Consider the following 22905-nt stretch of genomic DNA (forward strand, 5'->3'; position numbering starts at 1 on the left):
TCACCCGGGCTGTTTTCACTCAGCAAGACTGCACTATCATGAAAAAACATTTTTACTACTCCATGTCATTGCTTCTCAAACGTCAGTGACTTCTTTTATCACTCAGGACATCTGTTTTAAAATGCTGATTTCCAGGACCCTTTCCAGGTACTCTAATTGACATTGTCTGGGATGAGACCCAGGAGTATGCAACAACACTTAGAGCACTTAGACCTTCTTGGGTGTGATGTCTAAAGTATACATCAGATGGTCAGAATGCGCCACTATGAGGAACTGACATTTAAACAGAAACCTCAACTATGAGAAGGAGCTAGTTCAGGGAATATTTGTGGAAAGAATAATCCAAGCAAAGGCCCTGATATGGAAAAAAGCCTGTACGCTGACTGCTCCTTCACTACCGGGAAGAAGTGGAGGAAAGGAGGTTCAGTAAAGAAGCAGGAGACCAGCAGCCTGATCTGGGCTGGATCATTAAATCCTGAGGACCTCAAGACCTTCAGCTGGAGAGAAATATAAAATATAAGACAAACCACTGAAACAGGAACAGTTGTTTTTGGCAAAAATATATGACATAAACATTATAATGATTAAAGCTAACTTTTATTGACTGCACAAAGCTTTAAACTAAGCATTTTATATGTATAATTTATTCCTCACATCAAATTTATAAACAGCTACTATTATTATTCCATCCTATGATTAAGGAAACTGAGGTTAAGAGAGGTTGAGTAACTTGCTCACAATCACCAGGAAGTGGTAAAATCAAGATTTGAATCTATGTTTGAGTTCATTATTTGTGCCTGAATCACTAGGCCATCTTGCCTCACATATGCACAGAATGCTTGAGCTTGAAGAAATCTTAATATTATTCATGCTAATCCCCTCATTTTAGAACTGAGGGCAGCACATTCCAGAGGAAGAAAGTGGTTTGCTCAGGGTCACAGAGTGGATGTCTTGGCCATTTGGGCTGGACATCCCGGTGTACACTTCCCTGCTCTGGGTCTTTCACTAAGCCAAGAGCACTCCGGAACTGACAGAAAGAAAATCCTCCCTTGTAGAAGCAGATATCACACAATCCAGCCTAGAGGCCCATCGTATCCTGTGTTGAGTGCTAAAACCCCTACCCCAGGAATAAGAACCGCTTCATTTGTGGTTTCCACTTGCTCCAAGTGTAGAGATGGCCTGACCCTGACTCCTGTGATGTTTTCCTTGACCTGAGATTTATGCCATTTATATGAATGTCTGGCAGACTGTACTTGAAACAGCTGCTGGAATAAATATAACAACTCATTTTGATCCCAGGATGGGAGCAGAGATCTACAATGAGCTCCACTCCAGCAGACCCATCAAGGAGACAGCAGGGTTTCTGCCCTCTCCTTAATGAGTGCTGTTGGGGGCTGGGTCACTTGGCACTAGTTGTGGGGTCTGGAATGGGAGATGCTAAATATACACAACATTGAGGTAGGTGTCAGAATACTAACATGGGAGCCCAGGAAGGTCCAATATTTAGGCTGTGAAAGAACAAAATTAACTCTCAAATCAGTTATCCAGGGAACATCAAGGCCATCTGGAGAGATCTGGAAAAGTCTCACCCACAGTGCCTGGGTAGCCTTCAAGACCAGGAGACAATTCACCATGAAGAAGCAGAAACTCAAAAAGGGGAGAAAAAAAGCAGCCCCAAACAAAAAATCCACTTCATGCTTGTTCCTAGACCCATGCTGTACTGGTGTTTCCCTAATTTCATTGCTGAACTTTCTGTTCAGAATTTAAGAAAAGTCCTTGGAGTTGTAAGAAGAAAATTATCCCTCTGACCCATGTGTCCGAAATCCTATGCTGTTTTTAAATGCATTAGAGAGCCTTTGGTTGTAGGACCTGGATTTCCTTTCAAATATTTGCCCGTGTCCCCATGTGTTGTTAACCAGCTTTTGGCTCCTTATTCCACTCTATTACAGCAGCTCTCTGCTGATGTCCCAGAAGAGACCATGCCCAGTTTCTTCAACAACCAGAGATCAGCAGGTGTTAAGGAAAAGTGTTAAAGATACATTAGCACCTATTTTAAGCTTTCTAATTGGTATAATCAGAAGCAGTAAAAAGAAAGTTGGAAGAGGCAGTGCCTTAGAGAGAAAACTCTCTAGGGAATTTTGCATGGTGCATAGATGTTTGTTCACAGGACACTTCCCAAACTTCACAATGTTGAGGTCTCCTGGAGAGCTTACTGTCCAAAAGGCAGGGAGAAGAGCATGGAGAGGTGGGTGGGCTCTCTTTGTCCACCATGTACCTCTCTCACCAGGTTATGGGTGACTGTTCACCATCTGTTGGCCTTCTGTCAAGGTGGGATTCAGCTGCCATGAACTCTTCCTTGGGATCCATGTTGATTTGTCCAGATGGCATTTCTTTACTAGAAGATACTCTGTCCTTTTTGCCAGGTTATGATTATTCTAAACAGTTAGCATCTTTTCTACCCTTTCAACAACACATCTTTTGCTTTGGCACCTCTGGCCCACGATGCTAGAGCCAAGAGGTGAAGACGATGTTTTATCCTAAATCTAAGCCTCAATTCTCCTCTGTAAAATACAGGGATGCTGAATTAATTAGTCTTGTGTTGGATTCACTTGTTTTTAAAAATTCCCCTAGTGTGCATCTACAGTTAAGTACTATTTCCCTAAAGGGAAGGGTGTAGAGATATGCTTGCCCATTTTCAGGGATAGAAACTCCCCCTGCCAGTTCCTCACCTTTGGTTTACCAGAAGCAAACACCACTCCTACCCCAGTCAGAGTCCCAGGAAAGCCCAACACTGCAGGCAAATTGAGGCATGTTAAGCATTTTCCACCTCTTTAAAGTCTACCATCTAACTTAACAAAAATGCAGCAGCTTAAGAAAATCTCTGCTTGCAAATGCTGGGGCAGGAATATGGCCAATTCTCCTTTTCCCCCTGGGCATGGGGAAGTATTAAACAGCACAAACTCGATCTCCAAGACTACACTCAGCATTCCCAGGTGTGGCCATAAAGTGGCAAGTCCGGTGGCCTAAAATGACACAGCAGGGCATTTGCACATTCCTAGTGTCCCCTATTTATTTGCTCTATGCTGCTACCTTTATCACAAAACACTTTCTAAAAATCAGGTCTGTTCACAAAGAAGCACAGATTTGCCAGCCTGAGTATAGAGAAAGAGCCCATCCTAGACTGAAGGGAATATCCAAAAAGAGTTCTGCAAATAGCATGGGAGCCAGCAGGACCAGAATGGGAGGCTGGTGGTGAAGGCGCAGTGCAGGTGGGAAACATACAGTCTTCTGAGCCTGTGTGAGTTGCATAAACTCAGATGTGCCTGTTAATCAGCCAGGTCATCTTACAATCTTACAGGCTCCAAAACACAACTTCCATTTTCAAATGCAAGAGACTCACTTTCTAGATCAGGCTGGAGCAGGGAATTTGGAAGCTGCTACTGTTAGCCAAGAAAAGAGCTTGGAAACACCTGGATAAAGGACTAGAACTGTTCCTGGAGTCTGGGGCTGGTTGGCCAGGGAGAGGAGGTGGGAAAGGGGTGGGTTCAGATGAAAGTGAATAGAAAAAAACAATTCACTTAAGGATAACATCCTCCTGTCCTATTTCCCACTCTTCTTCACAGAACTCTTTGTTCCTTCTTTCTGGAGTTTTCAAATTCCAGAGGGTGAGACAGAAAACAAATGGAAACTGAAGCAGCAGAGGGAAAGAGACCCACAACCTTTTCACGCAGTTTCCACACCCTATCTAACCCTCCTCAGACAACCCTACGCCACTCTCCTCTGGACTTCACCATTCACTCCACCCTCTCCCAGTCACCTGTGTGAAAAATCGTTCATCTTTTAACTTAAAAAACAAAAAGTCCCTATAATCACTGCTCATATATCTGTGAGAAGCAGACCCAAGATTGAGTCCACATTCCAAATACTTGTCTAACCACAGCACCTGAGTCACCACAACCGTAAGACATATGGCACTTGTCAAAAGTGGGGAGAAAGAGAAGAGAGCTGATGAGACCCAAGGGAGTTGGTGACAGTGTAAGCTGTGTGATGCCTGGAACCAAAGCCCCTAGGCCAGAGCCAAAGCTTGCCAGGAAGCAGGGAAGAGCCCTCATTGGCTCACCTCAATCCCTGTGGCCCAAACCACTCTTTCTCCCCAGCTGCCTCACAGGAACCCCCTCTCCAGCTGGGTCCTAGTTTCCTGGCAGGGCAGGTGGAATCCTCGTTATCGAACCACACACTTCCTCAGGAAACAGCTTTAGGTCAAAACTTGCGTATAACTCCCGTCCTCCCCTCTTCCACTTTCTCCTCTAGTAACATCACTTTCTTGAAAGCCCCATGCCATTTGACTGCTCACACAGACACAGGCACAAATACAAACCATGACAAACACCCTCAGTCGCCCCCAACACGACGTCATCCATGGGCCATGTCCACACGGCTTTATGAGTAGAGGAGCTTCACTGACCTCAGGACAAGGAGCCCTGACCCTGCAGCCAGCCGGCCTTCCCTCTGACACCAGGCAGTTGTGGGGAGTAGGTTTGCCCTGGCAAAGAGGACTGCTGAGGTCTTCAGAGTTACAAAAAGGAAAAACCCTGTCATGACATAAGCACTAATGGGAGCCTGGGAGCAGCAAGGGTGGTCTGGGAGAGTCAGACAGAGGAAGTCTGAGGGAGGGGCTGGATGTGTTTGGAAGTTCAAACTAAACAGGAAGGGTCAGTACCATGGGGATCCAGGTCTTTGCTCAAAATCGGAACTACATCCAATAGGCTGCCCCACCCAGCGCTAGTTCAGTGGCTCAGGAAGCTCTTATGGGGCCAAGGAAGTCTGGGGCTGAGGCACTGCCCCAGTGCCTGCACTATGGGGGCCACCTGCTGTCAGGAGTGCCTGCCACAGTCGTCCATGTCAGGGGGCAGGGCAGGGTTGCAGCAGTCCAGGACTGGTGCCCTGACTCCAGCAACACCACTATCCAGGTGGGTGGCCCTCGGATCATCACCATAACAGCATGCTGCTTGTTTACAGTAAAGGGGTTGGCCTGGCTAACCTTTATAAGCCCTTCCTGCTTTATGCTCCAGGAGTCTATCCATATATTTCCTTTAAAATCCAGGTCAAATTTTATCTGTCTCTGATTAATTCCATTTAACTGGTGCACCTGTTTGAATATTGCCTCAGAAACATTCAGTGTTTGTTTTCTGGAACCTCAACAAGATTGTAAGCCTTCCTGATGGCAAGAACTGGGTCTCCTCCTATTAGTCTGCAAGTTCAGTAGTAGCCTGAAAAAGCAAAGGATTATTTGAGCATTCTCTCTAAGTTATGTATGCATATCAGAGCTCAACAATCATTCTCTTTGTCCAAAGCCACATAAACTAAATTGGACCAATTCATATTGGCCCTAATGGGGCACTCCATTTCTGCTGGGGCTGGGTGAGAGTAAGGAGTGCTTGCTGCCTTCCTCCAAGTACAAAACAGGGAGTTTCTCTTCAGCAAATGAATTTTAAAACCTGAACTTCCTGGCAAAGGAAAATAGCTTGTGGCCTAAGAAAGGACGGGTCTGAAGATCAGAGGACATTCTCTTCCTGGGCAGGGAGTGAGGGTGGGTATGCCATGGACTATGTTCAGACTTTGCCTCAGGCACCAGGCCAAAAAGAGTTTCTTACAAAATCTGACACATGAATTACTAGTGATAGGAACAGATAAAATTCCAGCTCTGGACAGAATGGTCTGAAAGATGAGAGGGGGGAAAAATGCATCCATTTTAGAGTTTCTGAGTAGATCTCAAAACCAAGGCTGGGTCTCAATTGACCCAGAATAAGTTGAGTATGCGGAGAGGAGAGAGGCTCTGAGAGAAAAGGAAAGAGAGACCAGGGATCAGGACACACACTTGGATTATGTCTGCAATCATCCGGAAAAACATTTGCTCTAGCTGAGTCACCATGGTTCCAGTCTGGGATTTGGGAAAAATGGGGCTGGCTGTCATACTTGCTCTATTTAAAAATAGGAATACACCTACTTGTTGGGAGAGCCCACTCCTGGTCGTCTCACATGTTCCTCCAGCAGAAGGCTCTGCCATAGAGCCAGTCCTCCCTCCCCCAGCCTGGGCACCCATGTGGGCACAAACGCTTACAAAGGAAAGAGGACATCCTGAAGAAGGAGACCCAGGTCTGGCCTCAGTGTCTTCAGGGCTAAAGGTGAGAGATGTAGGCATGGACACCATGGAATCTGGGGGCCAAGGCACTGCCCTTTGCCCTTGGGGAGCTTGAATTCAACCAACTTGCAAGGTGCTGCTCTGCAAACTCTTGGACAAGAAGCAAGACCCACCATCCCTGCCCTCAAGAGGTTTATAATCTACCAGGGAGGAAACCTTATGGACAATTTGAAACCACAGAAGAGACAGGACCCATCACCACTGGATAATGAGCTTTCTAGATTCAAAAAACCTTTTTATGAATTTTGCTGAAGTTATTTCTTCTGCTTAGGTAATGCTGAAATTAAAATTCTTTCTTCTTAAAAGACAGAAATTCTAAATTTATCTTTTCATCCGAAGCAATCCAAGAAGAGAAGAGACAGAGTGGAGCAGGCAAAGGGGACATGCTGTTATTTTAGTAAATGCTATAGTGGCAAACTGGTACAGACACTTTTTGCAATCGGTGATCACCGGATTATACTCTCAGCAACAAAAAGCCCTAGGTAGTGATGTTTTTCTTGTTCTCATCTTCCACATTAACATGGAAAGAGAAAATGGTGTCAGAAAGGGAAGGTTTAAAAAGACAAATTAAGGCTTTTATTTTCAATGATTGTGACTGATAAAAATTGTGAGGGAGACCATAGAAGTTCCAAGAGACAACTGTGCTTGGAGCCCTGTCTCCTGAAATTTACCTAAAACTGAAGACAAACCAACAGGAAGGAATTTTATTTTCCCTAATGCTAAAGACAAGATTTGATTTCATGAAAGAAAGTTAAGAATTAATGTAGACATAACATGTTACTTAAGTATTTGTTTAATTTTTTTCTCTAAGATAACAGCATTCTAAAATTCCCAGTTTCAACTAGCAACATAGGCTAAATATTTTTACCAACACTGATTTCATTTAACATTTACTATAGTCTTCTGAGAAAGTTTATATTAAACCCATTTTTTAATTGAGGAAGAACGATCATTGCTTAGCGGTTACTTAAGCTTCAATAAAAATTTTAAAAAGTAAAGCCTGGAAATTTCAATGTTTAATGAGGAGAGAGGACAGAACATTATCATTTGGAGCGCCTCTGACAAAACCCAGCTATGTCTTTTTTAGGCATCAAAGCTGAGGGACTGCCCCATTTGGAGGAAGCATATCTACATTGCTGGAAGTATATATATTAAGAGAGTCTCTACAAAACTAAAGTGCCATACATGAAGTGTCAGTATCCAGCATATACCTAGAAACACACAGCCCAAACACCAGTGAGGGGCCTATAAGACCTGACCCATGAGAGATAACCTGACCAATGAGATAAATATAAAACATGCTACATAGGATCATTTATTAGGGGAGAGGGAAAAAGCTCCAAATCTGGAAGCCACCTAATTGAAAAACATATTCTTCTCCAATACTAGACTATTTCTCCAGTATCTATATTGGGAGAACTCCCTCATTTCCAGTATTACAGCCAAATGAATCTCTACTAAATTTAAATCACCCTGACTCCCTAATATGAATTTCAGAAAAATCTAAATGTCCTGGAACTTATTTCACTTGACATGTTGAAGTTTAGTTAAATAAGGTGGCACTAGAAACTTCAGCTTCCTTATCAGCTGCTGTGGGTAACCCACAGACTTTAAATTGAACCCAGGTCTCCGGCAGTGCCTGCTGAGCCACTGTGGCCTGCCTAACCCATAGACTTTAGGAGCCTGAAAAAGAAATTAAATTACCGCATCTAAACTTTAGAGGCTCATGCCTAGAGACAAACTCCAAAGGAGGTCTAACTTTCTCCTTGGAAGGTGTATAAGTACCTTAAAGTTCAGATGAGAACAGAGATGGTTAACAACTACTATAAGCTACTTCAGGTACAACCAGCCAATAAGCTGAAACACATTGAGAGACAAAGCTAAAAGTTCACCAAGGGCAAAAGCAAACCGACTAGTTTAAGAAAACAGAAAGGATCCTAGCCTGGAAGACCACAAAAGACAAGCCCTGCAACCAATTCCTTTACTCTCTTCACAGCCAAGATTAGATTTAGGTGCATAATTAATACATGGCCCTGAGTCAGGATTTCTTGAAGATGGTGATAACAATTTTGTATGGGGTCTGGGCAATGATGAACAAATAAATTAAAATTTGGAGGACAGGTAATGAACATGGTCTAAGCCATGACACAGTAGGGGTGTAAGTTGAGGAATCTGTAACGCAATTTGGCAATACGTTTCACTAGCTTTAAAAGAAAAGAAACATTAATTCAGGATAGCCACAAGTCTAGCCCATAGAAACCATCTCAAAGTTAGACAAAGGTTTATACCAAAAAATGTTTACTTAGGGTTACTTATAATGGTTAAGTCTTAGAAATAACTTGAATGTTTAATGATAGGATTAACTAAAATATGAAATGCTCAAGACACACTGTTATGCGTTAAAAAATTTTAATGTTATGAAAACATTCTCATGCTATTATGCTAAGGGAGAAAACACAAGAAGCAAAATTAAACTATATGATTCAATTCTGTTTTTTTTAAATCTCCAAAGAAAAAAAGACCTGAGGGAAATATGTCAATATATTAATTGTTATTATCTCCAGGTGGCAGAGTTACAAGTATTTTTCTCAAATTCTTTATATTTTTCTGTACTTATCTTCTACAATAATGGAATGCTTTTTATACTATATGAAAAAAAGAGTGGGCCAAGACTTTGCATACATATTCATTCAATATGTATTACGAGCCAACTAAGGGTTACTGACCCTACTGCTATTATTATTATTACTATTACCTCTAATCCTAACCTTAAATGTCACTCTAACCCTAATATTGACAAAGCTGTGCTAGGGACAATGACAAAACAAGGTCCCTACTTTCAAGCAAAGCAGGGGAAAGAAACTGCCTTTTGTCATGGGCTCCTTCTGTGTCATCCTCACTACCATTCTGTTTGCTATTATCCTTATGCCTATTTTACAGATGAAGAAATTTGTCAGGAAGTATGCACACTTCACCTCCCAGAGGGAAAGGTTGTGGAGTTCATCCTTCCTGGGCTGGAATCCCCTGTATAATTTTCAGGCACCAGTATTTTTCCTTAAACCCAGTCACTCCCTCTCCAATAGCCTGCATTTCTGCTCTTGCTAAAGTCAATAGCAACGCCCAAAGTCTCTTCTAAGGGTACAAACTGAAGGCACATATGGAGGAGGAGGAACATCCCCTCTCCATTAGGAAACCCTTTGTCCAAAGCTGGATGCTTGATTTATCATCTAAAGGCATTTACTGGTTCCTGGAATAACTAGGACTGCCTCTTATAGTTACTTCATAACCAAATGATTTCCGCCTCAGACTGCCCTGTTTATTGTTCTTCTGGGAGTCACAAGTGCTCATCTCTAAGCATCTGCAGCATCCTGACTAGACTAGCTCTTCTTGCCCCCTCCCCACAACCTGTTGCTTTTCAGAGTTTCCATGAACTCTTCTAGCCACTCAGTCCCACCAGGACTGGGAGAGCAGAGACAGAGACCTTGCCAAGTCCCACAGTGGTCACAGAAGGGACCCAACATCAAAATGTGTCTGAGTTGACCACTAACTAATTCTAAGATTGTGTTTCTGACATCAGAGCTATGCTGAAGATACAATTAGGCAGGCAGCTGAGTGAAAGAAACATCTCGGACCCCAAGGAAACTGAATGGGACGACTGCTGGAACGCGGTAGAGAATACTCCCACCAATCCAGGCTTTGCATTCAAGGCCCCTGCTACTGAGAGTCTTTTATTTGCCTTTTAAAATAGTTTCTATGGTATCAAGTGTTTTTGTTTTTTTCATTCCATCTCAGTGTAATTTGGTGACTATATGATGGTTACCATCCATAGATGAGCAAAAATGAGCAGAGTTTACTTGTCTAAAACTTAGCACAAGCACCTGGGGGAGGAAGCACATCCACTGTCTCGGTCAGGAGAAGCCCAGTTTTGAGTCAACTGCCACCTGCGTTTCCCATCTGCAGCCATATTCACACTCAGGTTCCTAAGAGAGCAGGTTTCATGCACAGGTCGTCCTTGCCCATCATGATCACGTCCACCTGCCCCTTCATCTTCTTACCACCTTTTTCCATTGTCCCTGAGTTCCAACCCAAACCTTAAGTGCATTCTTCAGACTACCTTTAATCTCACCAAATCTGTCCCCTGCACTCCATTACTCCTGCAGTTTCCTCCACTCAGGCCTCATCTCTTTGGTGGATAAAAGCTAAGGCTCTGGAGCTAGACCATCTGGATCCAAATCATACTGGCTGTGTGACCAAAGGCAGCTTACCTAACCTCTTCGAGCCTCTATTTCTTCATCTGTAAAATGAGAATAATAATAGCATCTATCTCATGCTGCTATGAGGATTATGTTAATGCATATAAAATACTTACATGCATTAGTAAGTGATCAATAAATGCTAGCCATTATTATAATCTTTTACCTACATTATTGCAACGACTTCCTCTTTTCCTAGGCCTTCTACACTCAGCTGGAAAGTGGATCTTGTAAAATACAATTTTAATTGTCATTCTGCTGAAAAATCTCCTCAACAGCCCTTTACTGCCTATCAGTAAAACTTTCAACTGGCCCCATGGGACCCTTTACATGCCTTTCTACTCTACCCCCTCGAACTTAACCTGAACACGCCCTGCTCTTTCCCACCTTCTCCCAGCCCTTCCTGCTGCCTGGATGAACCCCTCCCTCTCCTTGTACTTTGAGCAAAATTCTCTTAATCCCTAGAGCACATCTTCCTTTTGAATCTTCCTCCTTCCCGTCGGTAAGAAAGCTGAATGCTCCACATGCTGCTTCTCTAGAGCACTCAGCTCGAGCCCCCATTTCAACACTCATCCAGGGTGAGTATCTGGGTGCTACAGAGAGAAGGCTAGAAGATCACTTCACAACACCTTTGTGAGATGGATAGTCCTTTCCCAAGGATACTGGATGCAGAAATATTCAGTAGTATACTGGAGGTCTCACCTTGTGCCAAACATCTTCCATTTGCTCCTCTGGGTTCATTCTCCATTTTCTCCCTACTACCCCGGGCCCTGGGAAGCTGACCTACATGGACTACATCAATCCACTCCCTGTCCTCTGGCTTCTGAATGCATTCACCCAGTGACAAACACTGACAAGAGATCAGAGTGTGAAAGGAGACTGAGGTCAGAGTATCAATACCCCTTAGTCCCTCCTCATGGGGCCTTCTCCACAGAAGGCCACAGATCTTCTCTCCATACCCCAAGGAACTGCTCCTGATCATGCCCCCTATGGCCTAGAGGCAGCAGTGGTTCCCTGGCCTGCTGTAACTAGCCCTGGAGGTATTTCGAGAATCTACCCCTTGCTGGTTTCCCTGCTCTCCTGACACAGCTTTGTAAACCATCCCTTTGTAAACTCTTCTCTGATTACCAGGGGTGAGTGGCCATGTGTTTCCTGACTGAGAAGTGTAGAGCTGGGGTATGAATCCCAGTGTCTTCATTCTATACTAAGATTGTCTTCCCACCCTGTGTTGTAAACATCTGTACAGCTCTAAGGAAGGTGCTCACGTACAATGGTAATTACTATCGTGATTTGATGTTTCCTAGCAGAGTAGCAGAACACAACTTGCTCTTTGGGGCTTGTGTCACATACAGCCAACAACAGGAATGGTTAACTGGTATTGCTGAGAAATTTGTGGAGCATGTGAAAACTGTATTAGAATTTTAAACCCTTCATATATAAGCAATGAAAGAAATTAAAAATGGATCTAAATGGGAATAAATTTTGGAAAATATAACAATGTTCTCATTGGTCCTATTTTCGAGGCCTTCCATTACCTTGCTTCCTCTTCTCACTCCCCATATCCTCCTTTAACTGATGAACTCAGAACAAAGGACAAGACATCCATAATACAACAGGCCCTTACAACAAAACACCTTTGATGATGACAGTTTGGATAGCTTGGACTCTCTCATGCTGAAATAAAATAGTAGGAGGAAACCTTTGCAGCTTTACCTCCTCTTCTTCTAATGGTCTTTCAGGTTCTCTCTGTTTATTCCTATTTTCTGGTGATCTAACACAAAGATAGTGCTGGCTACAAGTCTGATTTATTTTTTGCTCAAATCAGTAGGACAAGAGCAATTGTTATCAAATAATAAGCCAAAATATTGGGAACTTGGTTTGATTGACATTACAGAATAACACATCCTAATTCTTGTCATCTTTCCTCACCAATGTGACAACTGCATTCCTTGCTGGAACATTCAGCATCTCTGCAGCACTGCTAAGAGCAAACTTAAGTGGTAGATACATCAAAGGGGCTTCCAAACGGTAAAGCAGAAAGATGATTGTGACAATGCAAGATAACAGTGATTACAAAGAAGGGGAATTCAATTCAATAAACCTAACCTGGAATTTCTTTACTACATGTGGTACTTAGAAATTCCTATTTCAAGCATATGGTTGACTCTCAATAATCACTGAGTTGATTATCCACATTGTTGGTTATGCCTGGGCAATTATTTACTCCCAAGATGGATTTTCTGTTCTGTCTCTCAATCTCTAGGAACATTCATCAACTGATCATATCTGAATATTTTCCTTCTACTCTTTTCCTGTACAAGTAATTGCAAGCAGATAGCAGCTCAGAAGGACAAAATATAAGATAAATAGAGGATAGACGTAGTCAGAAAAGATAGAAAAAGAATTCTCCAATATATCTGCTCAGAACCTGGCTCATAGTAGCCATTCAGTAAATATTTGTTAAATTGAGTGAATGAAATCGTTTGGGAAGTTGATGCAGAGGACTTTTAACGTTGCTTCCTACCCTCATAGTTATGATTCCTTCGTGATAAGATTACAGAAAGCCTGGAAAGAAGACAAAGGGTGGATGCCCAAATTCACCAGGAGCAAGACTGGAGGAAGGAAGCCAATGGGCCCCAAAGAGTAGGACCCATGTACTGATCAAAAACATCATACCCAGGATGTGATTTGGCTTCAGTTAATGCCCCCAAATCTTATCTATAGTCCAAAGGGTATAGGGAAGGAGTTCTCTTAGGATTTACTATGCAGTTAATTAAACAATATCTAAAATAAAATTCAAGGTTTAACTTATTTTGGAAGTCTGGCAAGGGGTTGTATATTGGTATGGGTGATTATTACTCTATTTGGGGTGAATTTAATGATGTATGCTTTTCCCCAATATCATAAAAAAAAATAGGGCAGGAAATATTTTTAGAAATTAGTTAGTTCAGACTTCAAACTAATGCAGAGATTCTTTCTACAGGATCCCTAACAGACGGGCCATCCAACAGCAGGAAGCTCACTTTCTCCACAGGCAGCAAGCAGCACTGCTGCTGGACAGCTCCCATATAGGAAGATTCTTCACTTTCTATTCCTGAACTCTTTAACTTCTATTCATTGATACAACGAAGCTTTTCTGATATTTGAAATCAGAAATCACTTTTTTCCAAAGTCTTTATTCCTGCCAGTAAACATACCTCATTCTTCTTACTGGAGACATGATTTGTAGAACCCTCAGTGTGCTGATCATTCTTCCCTGAGAGTAATCTAACTGGTCAATACAGTTCTTAAAATATGGCTGGCAGAACTGAATGTTGCAAAGTTGAATGTGGTGTCCCAAACATGAGCTGGCTTGCACAGAAGAGAGTGAGACTATTTCCTTCCATTCATTCCTAAATTATCACAACCATCTGTTTAATCAGCTATTCTAGGCTGGTGCCAAGAATGGTCATCAAACTGATGGGCGTGTTAGATTTCAGGATCCTCTTTCATCACTTGTCCTTATTTGCTTGTCTTCTGCTGCCTAGTTCACTTCCCATCTACCAGCAGCCTCCCATCTCAGGCTGTCCTTTACTGTCACTGGTTTGGCAGATAGGCTCACATTTTCCCTAACTTTCTCAAAATGTCTGTTCCTGCTACCAAGAATCCTCAATCTACCAGGCAGACAGAGGATCTAAACAATGGTTAAAGAATGAATAAAGGGTGACTAGGTGAATGCCAAGCATCCCCTACAAACTCAATCACACTAGTCTTTGGAGCACAGTCCACCTCCAACAGGAGTCTGTCCTTTTAGTATCCCGGGACATGACACAGAATAAATAATTTCTTCTCATCAGTATCATCTACCTAATGCAGCTGTTTGTTTCCCTAATTTCCCTTCTGTTCCAAAGCCAATGCTAAACAGAAGAATTGAAAACACTCTTTCCCCAACTTCATCATATTTAGAACTGAATCGTTCCAGATTTTGTTTCCAACAGTTATCAGGAATGAACCTGTAGCCAGCAGAATAAGGAAGAGATCAGTGGGCATGAGTAGTTGGCAGACTGCAGCCCACCAGCTATTCACACTCCTGGTGAGCACAGACTCTGGAGGAGGGAGGCAGCAGCCAGCATCTGGGAACAATTCTTCCCATTGAGGGAAGAATTCTTCCTTCTCCACCTGCCTGCACTAGTGAATAGCCTTCTCTGTTTTGGGAACACCTGTTTGAGTTTGCTAAAGCTACCCAAATGCAATATACCAGAAATGGGTTGGCTTTTTCAAAGAGGATTTATTAAGTTACAAATTTCCAGTTCTAAGGCCATGAAAATGTCCCAATTAAGACTTCAACAGGATGATACATGGACTCTGAAGACCTGTCACTGGCATCTAGAACACCTCTGTCAGCTGAGAAGGCACGTGGCTGGTGTTTGTTGATCTTTACTCCAGGTTCACTTCTTTCAGCTTCTGAATCCAGTGGCTTGCTATCTGAGTCATGCGGATCTTCTTTTAGCATCTCCATGGCATTTCTCTCTCTAAGCTTCCCCAGGGCAAACTCTGGACTTAGGCTCTTAAATTAGCATCTCCTGGAGCATTTTCTGTCTCCAAGCATCTGTGCCTTCTCCCTTTTAAAGGACTTCAGTAAGTGGATCAAGACCCACTTTGAATGAGCAGGGTCACATCTCCATGGAAACAACCTAATCAAAAGGTCCCATCCAACGATAAGTCTGCCCCCATAAAACTAGATTAAAAGAACATAGCTTTTCTGGGGTACATAACAGTTTCCAAACAGCATACCACCCTCTGCAAAGCAGAGAGCCAGCATCAGGTACAGTCATTCCATAATAATGAATTGTTTCTCTTTCTTTTTCATGACCTTCCCTCTTGAGCTTCATTTCCCTTCATTCCATCAGATATCTTTTCTTTTTCTAAATACTTCCAATCTGTTTTGTCCCAATCTTTGCTTAACAAGTCAGAATGAAGGAAGAAAAGACAAGCATGCATTAGCTAGAGGTATGTGGTGAACATTCCAGAAAGAAAAACAAACTGTTCCTATCTTCTGGAATCCCAATGTCCTCTGGCTCTTAAAGAATAGAGAGTCCATTCTGGGTCCCACTAATTTATTTTCTTATAAATTTCTTTAGAAAATACTTACTTTATGCCCATTAGTATTAGTTTTAATTTCCTTTGGCTGCTCAAGCAAATACTATGCAATGAGCTGGCTTAAACAATGAGAATTTATTAGCTCACAGTTTTGAGGCTGGGAAAAAGTCCAAATCAAGGCATAATCAAAGTGATGCTTTCTCCTAGAAGACTGGTATTCTGGGATGCCGGTGATTCTTGGTGCTGGGTTTCTCCGTCACGTGACAATGCTAATGGCAGCCTCTGCTGGGATCTCCATTCTCATCTGATTCCACTGAACTTCAGCTTTTGTTCCCATGGCTTTCTCTCTGTCTGGTTTTCATTCTGCTTATACAAGACTCCCATACTAGGATTAAGATTCATCCTGACTGAGGTGGGTTACACCTTAACTGAATAACCTCATCAAAGGTCCTCCTTACAATGGGTTCACACTCACAGAAATGGATGAAGTTTAGAAATGTTTTTCTAGGGTACATACAGCTCCAAACCACCACAGTAGTGTTCCTGGGAAAAGTACTTTAAAAAATTGCTTAGCCTCTAGATGGCTAAATTACTAAATTAACTAGGTCAATTATAGGTCATTTGACTCATTTCCTTGCCTCTGAGAAAGATGGGGATATTTCTTCTGTACAAAGACCTCTAGAATAAAAAGCTCATTCTATTCTTCAGTCCAATGCCTCATGCATTTAGAGTTTAGATTTTCTTCTTCAGATATAATCCAAATCCCTTTCACTGGTGCTTAAGACCTTTTATCTTTTTTCTGGTCCCCAGAGGATATCACAAGGAAGAAAAATAGATGCTATCTGACTTCTGTTTGTTCACACTCTTTTTCTTGTAGCTCTTTGGGGCTCCTAATTCCATTCAGCATCCTTCCACGCATTTGATGACTGCTCTTTACCACCTGCCCATCACTATTGCTCAATCCCTTTACTTTTGTCTCCTTCATAGCTCTTTGAAGTGTAGTGCTTGCCTCATTTGGCACCTGCTTCAAGTAATCAACATGTTAAAAAATTATACCAGGTCTCCCAGCAAAGCCACAGCTGAATGTATAGCTCCTTTCTCTAATGTGCTAATTCTAGTATAAAATGCACAGAGACAAGATGAAAATTCTAAAAGCCCAAGACACCACTTCTATTTGCCACAACAAACACTTCTGAGGTCCAGCCCTACTAAATGATACAGACCAGAGCTCTTTTAGGCCAAGAGTGAGGATGAAGAGAGCACTGCAGCAGGAGCAGGAGGCTGAGTTCTAGGCTGGCTCTACCAGTGACTTCCCTGTGAGCAACTTACATTCCATATCAGCCCTCTTTTCTATACAGAACATTAAATGTATTTGGCTGGATTACTTCTAAGGACTCTTTGATTCTCACATCCTATGATTCTCTGACTAGGAAAAGGCCTTGTCCTTTTTCTCAAAAGATATAAAGCATGCCCTGGGCTTGCTTCCTCCACAGCCAGTACTACCTAGACCACAGTTAATCAATCTTATTTATTATTGTCACTCCCTGCACCCATCCAAAGGAGTCTTTTTTAGGTATTTTAACCTTAATCACCTCCCCAGTAAAATTTCAATACCATGGATACACTGTATATCTGTTTATATACTACATGATACTTGGGCTTTAAACATAAATGAGTAAGATTTTCATTACCCAAGAAATTTACTCCTTAAGAGACAATATCACCCCTGTTGAGAACATATGACCTAGACTGAGTGAAGAGCTACCTGTAGCTGAAGATAAATGGAGTTATTTTCCCCAAACTCCAAAATCCATGAACATCTTCACAAGCTGGAGACTTTGAAAATAATCTATTACACCAGCCAGGGTAGACTCAGTAGGAGTTCCAGTTCCCCTAAGGGTAAAACAGTTTGCATCTATCATACCCAGGACATACTATCTCCTGGTCCAGGCCTAAACTTGTCCTCTGAGCCTGGGACCTTCACCTATACTCACAGTTCCCACTTCTGGCTCCCACTCCACATATGAATCCTAGCAGTAACAATGGGAATGATGAGAATAAGGCAAACAATGGGTGATATTCCAGGAATAATCAGAATCCACTCCAAGGGCAGAAACAGTCCAGGCCCCTGGCAGAGATCAAAGCTCATTACAACTCACTGGCATCAGCCCAGCTCCCCTCCTCCTTCCCCTGCGCAGAATATTTCACTTCACTTTACCTTGGCACGCTGGCCAAATACGTCACGAGTTTCCGCAGGTCTTCCTGTCTTATTCTGTCATGATTGCTGCGGGCAGGGAAGGTCAGGATGGGTCCACCTCGCTTATCACGGCCCCCTGCAGGGACAAAGAGGAGGGAGTTTAAAAAAAAAGCAACAGCCAGAAAATCCACCCCAAAAGATAAGAATACCATCTTAGCACGGGAAGAAACAGACAGAAATATGGTATCGAAAAAAAGGAAAAAGGTATAGGATTTGAGCGTACATAGCATGTGTGACCTTAAGCAGTTTGGTAGACTTCTCTGAATCCTCACCTGTAAAACAGGGATAAAAATAATAATGGTCAGCGCTTCTGGAAAGATGGTGGAATATGAAAGGCTGAGTTTACCCCTGCCTTTCCATAGAGTTCACACCCTATGGAAAACTAAAGACATGATAGAAAAATGACCAAGACAGCAGTTCCAGGGTGCAAGTGATCAGAGAGGGCCTTCTATACTGTATAGGAAGTCCTGGATTAAAAATCAGAATAATTGGAATGGAGAAAACAGGGTGAGTTTGCTCAGTTGTGACTCCACTGGGGACAGGAAAATGCAGAGTCCCAAAGGCATGGAGAACCCTTGAACTCCTGCTTGATTCTGCAGCTAGCTGGGGAGATCTGCCCCTATAGCTCTGCAGCTGGGCACTCCCATGAGAAGCCCAGAAGCCAGCAGACTTCTTTCCATGTGCACATAGACCCTCAAGCTACTGCAAGGTACCTACTGCTCTCCTTTCCCTATGAAGGCCCAGATTCCTCAGGAGTGCACAGACAAAAAGTCAGAGATAAGGAAGTGACCTTCACTATGCACTGTGTCCTGTGCAGAGTGCTCCACAACATGACCTGTTCCCCACAAAGCCAACAGGCATTTCTGGGTCAGCTGTGGGCAGTAGCAGCTGAAGTACCCATTCCCAAAGCCCAAGGCCACTCCACGTGGGAACCTGGGTACCACCAGACCCATTAAGCCCACAAGTGGAATCTCTCTCCAATGAGGTACACACTGCCCACCCACCCACTCCAGGGGTAGGTACCTTTCAGTGCACACCAGGACCAGTAGACATGGCTGGAATTGAACTGGGTCTCCATCCAGCTCAGCCAACTGCCACAGAGAGGTGAGCCTGAGGGAAAGAGGAGGCTCAAGAGTACCATGAGGGAAGAAGCAGAAAGTGCAGTCTGCTATCTATCTAGCTTTAAACAGATCCTCAAATAGAGCTGCATTCCCCACATGAGGTCAGGGCCTTGGTCTGGGGAATTACTGAAAAACAAAGTGCAAAAGGAGACCTTCAATGCAAAACCAAGCAAATACAATACTTAAAAACAAGTGAGGGAACTCAACATCCAAAGTAATCCTATCATGATCATCAAATGCCTTGGAGCCAACAGAAAATCACAAATCATATGAAGATGCAGGCAGATATGGCCCATCCAAGTGACCAAATGAAAACATGAGGTGTGATACAGAATTTGGAAAACCTACTCAAAGATGTGTATATAAATCTCCTACATAAATTCAATGGGTGGCTAATGACAAAAAGGATATCAAGAAGACATTAGAGGAGAATAAAGAAGAATTTGAAAGAACAAATAGAAAAATAGCAGATCTCACAGTGATGAAAGAGACTGTAAACCAAATTAAAAATATACTAGAGACACACAATAGCAGATTTGAAGAGGTAGAAGAAAGAATAAGTGAACTAGAGCACATGACAATTGAATTTGAACACACAAAACAACAAATGGCAAAAAAAAGATGGAAAGGAGGCAGGGCAAGACGGCAGGATAGTGAGGTGTAGAATTCAGTTTGACCTCCAGCGCATCCAGTAAACAGCCAATAACTGTGGGGAACAACTGCTGGGGGGAATATCAGTGACCAGACACACAGCATACACCAGTCCGGAACAGCTGAGATTTCACACAGAACTATAAGTCCCCCAAGCCGTGGAGGCCAGTGCCCCTTCCCCGTGGGCACAGAAGGCTGGTTCCCTGAGGGGAAACAAAACAGACTTTACTAGTAGCAAGGGCTTAGGTCAACCAAGCTCCAACTGCAGAATTCATTTAAAAATTCGGACTACAGAAAACAGGTCCTGAGCACAGGTAAACCTGGAATAAGCACTAAAGGAAACAGGCATTTTCGCCCTAGCAGAAAGGGAGAGGGAATGATAGGGGAAAAAAAGGTGGGGGGTGCTTTTTGAGTTGAACTACACAAAGTACTAGAAAATGGCTGGACCCCAAGAAAAGGGGCTATATAGAGCCTAGAGGTACACAGAACCATGTAACAACTCAAGCTCTTGATTGGCAGACCCGGGGAGCAGGGATCGTGCTCTGAAAAGGTTGTTCGCTTTTTTTTCTTCTACCTCTTAACAGCTCATTAGATAGAAGTACAAGCACTCTCAGGTTCCAGCACTGCCCCAGATAAGGGCAGGATTAAGACACATATGATAGACAAAGTAACTTGTCAGATAAAAGGGTTTAATTCCCTAAAGGACATATCTTCCCCCAAGAAAAGAAGGGTGGGGCCCAGCTCAAGTGGAGGCCCTTTTCAGGTAATTCAGTCGCCAGGGGCAGGAAAACAGAAGCAATCAAAGCTCACCTACTACTGCAGCTGTTGTCTCAACCACACTTCTGGCAGGAGAATTTGCTGAAATTAAAGGCACCACATCACTTTACACTGTTGGGAAGCCATGGGCAGACAAGATACACATGTTGGGCAGAAGTGGGAAAGCATAGACTCTAGAGGCTTCACAGGAAAGTCTGACAACCTGCTGGGTCTCACCCTCAGGGAAAATCTGATGCTGGCTACTCTCTCCTCCTGAGACATGAGCTTCTTTGGTCTGGAAAAATCTGACGGAGGTCAATAATATCTGAGGACACCCTCCTCAAAAAAAAAAAGCTCCATATAGGCAAGAAACTGAAAAGTTCTGATCAGTTAAACAGAACATATATTAGAGGTCTAGAATAAGTTGAACTAAATGCCAAAGAACAGATAGAGAACAAAGCCATCCAGTACGAAAAACCTACACAAAAGAGTGAAAACAACCTCCAGAATAAACTAATTAAGGAAATCAAATGCCTAATACCAGCAGAAAATAATGATCATGCTAGGAAAATCAAAGATATAAACCAGTCAAAAGAAAAAAACCAACACTTCAAATGAGAGACAGGAGTTGAAACAACTAATTCAGAATGTTCAAACAGACATGCAAAATTTTATCAAAAATCAAATCAATGAGTTGAGAGAGAATATAAAGAAGACAATGGGTGAACATAAAGAAGAACTTGAAAGTTTGAAAAAATAAATCTCAGAACTTATGGGAATAAAAGGCAAAATAGAAGAGATGAAAAAAAATGGAAACCTAAACAACAGATCTGAAGAGGCAGAAGAAAAGATTACTGAACTAGAGGACTGGATATTTGAAATTCAAAACATAAAAGAAAACAGGGAAAAGAATGGAAAGCATGAGCAGGGTATCAGGGAACTGAATGATAGCATGAAGCATATGAATATATGTGTTGTGGGAGTCTCAGAAGGAGAACAGAAGGGAAAAGGAAGAGAAGAACTAATGGAGGAAACAATCACTGAAAATTTTCCATCTCTTATGAAAGACATAAAATTACAGATCTAAGAAGTGCAGCATACCCCAAACAGAAGATATCCAAATAGACATACTCCAAGACACTTACTAATCAGATTGTCAAATGTCAAAGATAAAGAGAGAATTTTGAAAGCAGCAAGAGAAAGGTGATCCAACACATACAAGTGAAGCTTGATAAGACTAAATGTGGATTTTTCAGCAGAAAGCAGGGAAGCAAGAAGGCAGTGGTATGACACATTTAAGATTCTGAAAGAGAAAACATGCTAACCAAGAATTCTAAACCAAGCAAAATTGGTTTTTTTTAACTGCCCTTCAAAAATGAGGCAAAAATTATAATATTTTCGGACAAACAGGCACTGAGAAAAATTGTAACTAAGAGACCAGCTCTACAAAAAATACTAAGGAGCACTACAGGTAGTTATGAAAAGACAGGAGAGAGAAGTCAGGAGAAAAGTGTAGAAATAAAGACTATCAGTAAAGGTAAAAAGAGGAAAAAAATTAGATATGACATATAAAATCCAAAAGACAAAATGGTAGAAGAAAGTACTGCCTTTACAGTAATAACACCACATGTTAATGGATAAAATTCCCCAATCAAAAGACACAGACTGGCAGAATGGATTAAAACACAGGACCCAACTACATGCTGTCTATAAGAGATTCACTTTAGTAAATATCTTTTTGGAAAAAGATATTTCATGCAAACAACAATCAGAAAAGAACAGGGGTAGCTATACTGATATCTGACAAATTAGACTTCAAATGTAAAACAATTAAAAGAGACAAAGAAGGACACTATATGTTAATAAAAGGAACAATGCAACAAGAAGATACAACAATCAAAAATATTTATGCACTTAGCCAAAGTGCAACAAAATACATGAGGCAAACACTGATAACATTAAAAAGAAAAGTAGACACCTCTACCACAGTACTTCAAGATTTCAATTCCCCACTGTCATCAATGGACAGAACATCTAGAAAGAGGATCAATAGGGAAACAGAGGTTTTGAATAATATGATAAATGAACTAGACTTATTAGACATTTACAGAACATTATATTCCACAACAGCAGAATACGCATTTTACCAAGTACTCCTGGATCATTCTCAAGGATAGACCATATGATGAGTCACAAAGCAAGTTTCAATAAATTTGAAAAGATCAAAACCATAGAAAACACTTTCTCAAATCATAACGGAATGAAGTTGGAAATAACAGGCTGAGGGTCAGAAAATACACAATATATGGAGACTAAACAACACACTCTTAAACAACCAGTGGGTCAAGGAAGAAATTACAAGAGAAATCAGTAAATATCTTGAGGAATAGTTTTTCAATAAATGGGCATAGGCAAATCAGTTATCATTAGCAAAAAGAATTAAGGAGGAACCTTACCTTACACCCTATTTGCACATTAACTCAAAGTGAATCAAAGACTTAAATATAAGAGTCAGCACTATAAAACTCCTAGAAGAAAATATAAACAACTTCAAGACATATTAATAGGAGGTAGATGCTTAAATTT

The 22905-nt window shown here is 42.0% G+C and overlaps 1 protein-coding gene across 9 annotated transcripts in view; it reads right to left on the reverse strand.

Moving 5' to 3' along the window:
- The window catches only part of KALRN (kalirin RhoGEF kinase), a 758640-nt gene that overhangs the window by 525381 nt on the left and 210354 nt on the right, over positions 1-22905 (reverse strand). For all 9 annotated transcript variants that reach the window (XM_077118101.1, XM_077118100.1, XM_077118114.1 and 6 more), the window contains exon 3: positions 17753-17867. In XM_077118101.1, coding sequence (XP_076974216.1) covers positions 17753-17867 — 115 coding nt within the window. The remainder of the gene's footprint in view (positions 1-17752; positions 17868-22905) is intronic.

This window comes from Tamandua tetradactyla, chromosome 10 (assembly GCF_023851605.1).
Source record: "Tamandua tetradactyla isolate mTamTet1 chromosome 10, mTamTet1.pri, whole genome shotgun sequence".
Classification (NCBI taxonomy): domain Eukaryota; kingdom Metazoa; phylum Chordata; class Mammalia; order Pilosa; family Myrmecophagidae; genus Tamandua; species Tamandua tetradactyla.